The sequence below is a fragment of the Diospyros lotus genome, chromosome 13 (assembly GCF_014633365.1).
Source record: "Diospyros lotus cultivar Yz01 chromosome 13, ASM1463336v1, whole genome shotgun sequence".
NCBI classification, from domain to species: Eukaryota; Viridiplantae; Streptophyta; class Magnoliopsida; order Ericales; family Ebenaceae; genus Diospyros; species Diospyros lotus.
Window position 1 is genome coordinate 38,906,272 of NC_068350.1, and position 6,137 is coordinate 38,912,408.

Below are 6,137 nucleotides of genomic sequence, written 5' to 3' on the forward strand. Positions count from 1 at the left end.
ATAATTAATATAAAAAATATATATAATAGTGACTTGAAATAACATTAAACATATTATTGTAATATTATTTAGATAATATTTTTATAAAAAAAACATTAATTTCATTGAGTTTTAATGAATCTAAAATTTGAAAATTATTTTTGCTTTTGGAATTAAAGTTCTAATTTTTGTTTTAAGGGTAGGGAAAAAATCACGAACAATTCTGAATTTAGAACAAATTTTTAAAATGAAAGAAGTTGGGATACCATTGTTGTTAGACATCGATATTTTATATAATATGAAGAATGTTAAAACTTATTAATATTTTTGTAAAATAATTATATATTCCAGTCGATTGTGTTTATTTTATTTAAAACGATAACATTAATGTTAAAAAATGAACAAAAAATCAACACTAGAAACAAAAATAGCTATTTCAATATAAGAAACTCTAACAAATTGAATTTAGAAAAAGATTGAACTGGACTAACCAAAATTAGTTGGATCAGTTTTAAAATTCAATTTTAACCAAAAAATGGCATTTATGGAACATACACTCGAAGCATACTTGTGAAAGGTAGTCCATAAATATGTTTTTTTTTTTCTTAAATAAAGAAATGCATCTATTAAATATAAAGCAAAGTCTTTCGAAAGAACAAAACAGCTCAATGAGATATTATTCATCTAAGAGAAAGACATTTGAAGACAAAATATAGTCTTAGAGGACACCAATCATAAACCAAATAGAAAGACATAGGAGAGAATCATGTACTAAAGGTGCCTAACTAATTAAAGGACAATTACTATATCATCCTTACTGGAAGACAATTGAAGAACAAAATATGTTTCAAAGAGGAAGAAGAGTCTCCAACTTCTAAGCAACCAACCACAAACTAAGAAAATCCTTAGTTTGGTGGAGCCATTGAAGTGGTGAGCTCTATTATTGAAATAAAAAATATAAACAGTGATGATGCATCCAAAAATCACATTGCTCACAGTCAAAGGCCATGCTGGCTAATTCTCTGAAATGATGGCCACAACTATGGCAAGGGGCTAAGACCCCCGCCTTAGGGCGACAGACAAAACTAAGAAGGTGGGAGTGAAAATTCACTTCGAAGCGTGCACCATACTTCATATTCCAATATCGTTTAATAGGATAGATGCATTTCGGATGTAAGGATTGATCGCATTTGATGCAATGATAGAACCAATACATTGAGTTAATGTTCTCCTCGCAGATTTCACAGTAATAATCATCGGGTTGGCCTTTGATGGGAGAATAGGTAAGAGCAAATGGGTGCTTGTCATATCTATGCTTGACTGAAAATGGAAGAAGAGCGCATTTGATGCACAACCCGAAATTGCAAGCTTCACATCGAAAAAAAGTAAAGTGTCTAAAGTAATCTACTCCACATGCATTGCAAGGATGCTTTACCCTCCTCAAGGCAAGATTGTGGTCATGAACTTGATGTTTGATTAATCGTGGAAGTGAAGCACATTTGAGATCAAGGTAGAAGTCACATTTGGAGCAGCAGAAGACAAACAAGTTAGTGGGCATATCACAGCTATTACAGAAGGTGCCAGAAAAATGCATGCCTTGTTGTGTAAGCAAGCGAAGTGGGTGGTTTGGATGAAATATGTGTCGCAGTTCGTTAGGTAACTTAGCACACCACTCGTGAAGAGAAAAGTTGCATTGAGCACAATGGTAGAATTGGAATGAGATGGTCAATCCACAGCCATCACATAGTTGGTCATCCTTCGATTCGTCAATTTTCTTGTTGACAAAAATCAATGGGTGGTCTTCTCTACAATGGAGGATTTTGGTGCCTCTTTTATGCCTTTCATGTAAACTAAGGTTCTTGATCAACTGAGTCATTAATTTAGTAGATTCATCTCGCATTGGCCATGTGAAGAGAATAATATCTTCTTTGGGATCCCTAAAACCACAAATTGAGAAGAGAATGTGGCCAATTAAATATCATTGGTAGAAGAGAATTGGAATTAAATAGCATGTAGCAAGACGAACAAAAGAGGAGCCTACTTGTTGGGATTCTCAACCTCCTCCAACGGCAAGCAACTTAGATGGACTGAATACTGGCATCCCTCCGAGCAAAAATAAACCCAATACGCTCTCCACACTTCCTCATTGCAGATTTTACAATTCCCAGGGTAGCGAGAAGCTGGACGAAGGAGAGCGAGGGGGTGAGGGTGGCGGTGGAGGTCAACCGTGGTTGGCGCAGAAGCACAAATCTGATTGGCCCAGAAGCCACAGGTGGGGCAAAGATAGGATTTACCTTTATGTTCTTTACCGCAAGCAGCACACAGAAACTGGGCTTCCATCTCGAGGGGTATCAACGAGTGTTGGTGAATCTTCTTGTTCTCATCGACCCTTTCTTGGATACGGAGCACCATTGAAGCACAGCGTACGTGGACATCGAAGTTACAGTTGGAACAACGGTATTGGAAACCGTCAATTGCGTAGCGGCAGATGTCGCATCTATGACTATATAAGGGATGGGGATGCAGAGTGAGGGAATGCTGCAGGTGAGAGGGATGCTCGATTTTTGGGGGCAATTCTGCACACCGTTTGTGCAGCAAAAACCAGCAATCGGAGTTGGGGCAAGCATAGAAAGCGCCTCCTCCACCCCATGCTCCTGATGATGATGATGAAGAGATTGGTTCCTCGCATCCATTGCAGTAAACTTGGACATGTCCACCACCATAGCCGCCGGCGCCCTGAAGTGATTCTCTGAGAACCAGTGAGTGATCATGGCTGGGGTGCTCAATTATTCGCAGATCTTTCCCCTCCATTTCTCCTTGTGTTAATTCCATCAATCTCTCCTTCAGTTGGTTTTGTTTCTCTTCCCTTTCTTCTAATACTTCCATCAATCTCTCTATCTGTTTTGTGCCTTTATATTACAATTTTAACTTTCTCGTGAAGTGGAATTCAAACTCTTCTCTTCTCCAGATTGTCCGCATCTGCATGTCTGTCTGATGGACTAATAATTAAATTAATTTGATGATTTAATTGGCAGTTGATTTAGATTTATTAAATTTATTGTACTTTATTATATTTTTTAATTCGCTGGCGCCCCAAAGACTCACAGGTAATTAATTCTTGTGCCCAGCATTAATTTTCAGTGGAAAAATTCTTGAGAGAAAAAAAGGCTCACTGTGGGGCTTATCGAATGGGGGTAAAAAGATAAAAATGCCCTCGCTCAGCCTTCGCCTCTCTCTCTTCCCATGGTTGCGATACTGACCGTCAACCATTGCTGCCATCACCTTGCCACCTCGTTGCCTCGCATCATCGACCGTAACTGCATCCTCCAACATGGACAAGGCGACGAGATGAAGGCAGCGGTAGTCAACGATCGCATTGTGGTCATAGGAAGGGAGAGAGGAGAAAGTAGTGGTATCCCTTACAAATTTGTATTTTGTGAGAGGGCATTTTAGTATTTTTGACTCTATTCGATAAGTCTCTTGATGAAGTTGTTTAACTTTATAGAAGAACTCTTTTCAATGGTACCTCATCAAAGACAAGTGGTGTGAATTTTCAGCCATCTTCATGTTTTCAATTGTCAGTGACGGAAGCTACAGGAAGATATAAACATGCTATCACAATTGTTTATGAAGGATTTTTTTTATTATTTTAAAATATTTTTTAATTATATAATCAAACAATTATCTTAATTATTTTCCTGGAACTGAGTTTTTTCAACCATGTTTTCTCAAAATACTATTATCAGTTTATTTTATTGACAATTGTCTTACAATTTTACTCTTCAAAAACTCTAATATTTCCAACTCTTTATCTTTACAAACTCTCTCATCTCCATTGTCCCCTCTCTCCTATCTCTTTCTCGTCACTATCTCTATCTCCTCCATCTAGGCCGCTCCCTCTAGCCTTGTCATCATTACCATTGCCTCCATCGCTGCCTCTAGCATATCGCTTTCATCATTGCCTCCATCCCTTACCCTTCTCTCTCTCTCTCTCTCTCTCTTTCTCTATATATATATATATTTTAGTGTCTCAATATATATTTAATATTTTTTTGAATTAAACATAAAGTATTATATTAATATATTTTTTTTATAATTGTATATAATTTATCATCATATAATGATAAAAATTTTATTAGTTAAACATCGATTTATAATATTTTTTTAAAATTAGTATTTTTTTAAATTTTATTTGTATTATTGTCTATTTTATTCTTCTTATTAAGTTTTGATAGCTTAAAATATATTTATTAAAATACGTTATCAAGTTAAGCACTAGTCAATTTTAAAAGTTTACACAACTTTTAAATAGAAAGGGTAAAAGCTATATTAAAAAACGATAAGCCAAACAGTCTCTTAGAAGGAGAAATGAAGGGGAAAGATTTGCAAATAATTGAGCACTGGAGCCATGATCACTCATAGTTTTCAAAGAATCACTCCAATGAGCTATGTAGAATTGCCCTCTAAAATCAAGCATCTCTCTCACCCGGACCACGCTCTCACTTTGCGTCTTCATCCCTTATGAGATAACACATGCAATGTATGTGATTCTGCCATCAACATATTACATTACTGTTGTTTCGACTGTGACTGTTGAGAATCAAGATCTTACCTAATCACTCATTGATTCTCTCTGTATATATTTAACTTATTGCCTAGGTTATTTTTTTCTAAGTCGGGCTATTAGTTACGTGAGACCCCTACTCGAATTCCCCAGCCAAGCCAAAAAACCCAAGCGAGAGCCCCATGAGGGGTAAAGAAAATAGAATAGAAATCACCCTGAACTACCATGCATGCTCAACTAAGATCATCTAAACTCATATTGAAGAAATGACAACAGAAGCATAACTCACATCCTAGGCATGCATATAAAAGATAATCGATCACAGGGTTACATGGTATATTCATATACACATACAAAACCATGCCAAGCACTCAAAAACTAAACATCCCTAGCACGACATCACCAGATACACATCAAACCAGGATCTGTTAGGACTACCCTGTACACCATCTATTGGGATACCTCGAGGATTGTTAGCCTTGCCCTCATACTTAGCTTTGCCCTTACCTGGAATGAAGAAAAGTAAGAGTGAGTCACAAGACTTGGCAAGCATATAAGAAAGAAAGGTTGATAAGAATAAGGAAGCTAGAGATTACTCGTACCCAAGAGCAAAACTCATGCAAAGCATGACAACCAACCATACATCCCATGTCCATGAATCATATGACAAATATATAAAAACGTCGCATAATAAAATATGCACATACTGGTCCTTGGGGCCCACATAAGACACACGGCATCGAAGTCCTTATCACAAACCTACTGCTGCCCTGAAGACAAACTGTACCTATAACTCGAGTCAAAGCTCTCTTGGGTGGGAGTGACCAACACCCGTCTTTGTAACTCAAGTTGAAGCTCTAACTTGAGCTGAAGCTCTAACTTGAGTTGAAGCTCGCTCGGCACGCTATAAGGTCCGTAAACCCAACACCCAACACCACACGACGCCAATAACCATGCAATGCATAAATATAATGCAGTGGCATAATGAGCATAAACGATAATACATAGCCCCATAAAACCATGCATCAAGCCTTGTTCGGCCATATAGGAAATCACATATAATGCAACAATGCTCATTTCTAAATATAGTACAGAGGCATAATAATCATAAAAGATGATACATAGCCCCCATAAAACCATGCATCAAGCTTTGCTTGCCCTTATAGAAAGTCACATATAATGCAATATGCTCGTGGCCAAGCACACCATTCACATGAAATCCCTAAATGCATATCCCAAATCCCTACATGCATTTGAAATGATAAGATACTAGAAATAAAGAAAACAAATGCAAATACTCTCTACCACAACAATATCTAACGAGTATCTACCCACCAAAATAATCTAGCTTCATTCCACAAGAAACTAAATGGGAAAATAAACCTTTTGTAGCTAATGGACTAGATTAGGCGCTGTACATATGGGTTATCTTATTTTGACTCACAACAGCCATGGAGAACGCTAAACCAATCTACAGTACACCCAAGGTTATGTAATATGCTCCAAACCTCATCTTCCGTAGCCAAGCAAGACCTTGATACAAAAACAGTTAATAGAACACTCATATACATAAAACCAGCCCATGCAGACCATA

General features: G+C 37.1%; 1 protein-coding gene across 1 annotated transcript; it reads right to left on the reverse strand.

The window, feature by feature from the left end:
• Window positions 1–706: 706 nt before the first annotated feature.
• LOC127788295 (uncharacterized) lies at window positions 707–2,850 on the reverse strand. The gene is made up of 2 exons (XM_052316427.1): window positions 2,021–2,850; window positions 707–1,916 (listed from the first exon to the last, which is right to left on the reverse strand). Exons 1-2 carry the CDS (start codon window positions 2,809–2,811, stop codon window positions 920–922), a joined length of 1,788 nt encoding a protein of 595 aa, XP_052172387.1. The 5' UTR covers window positions 2,812–2,850; the 3' UTR covers window positions 707–919.
• Between the last annotated feature and the right edge of the window lie 3,287 nt (window positions 2,851–6,137).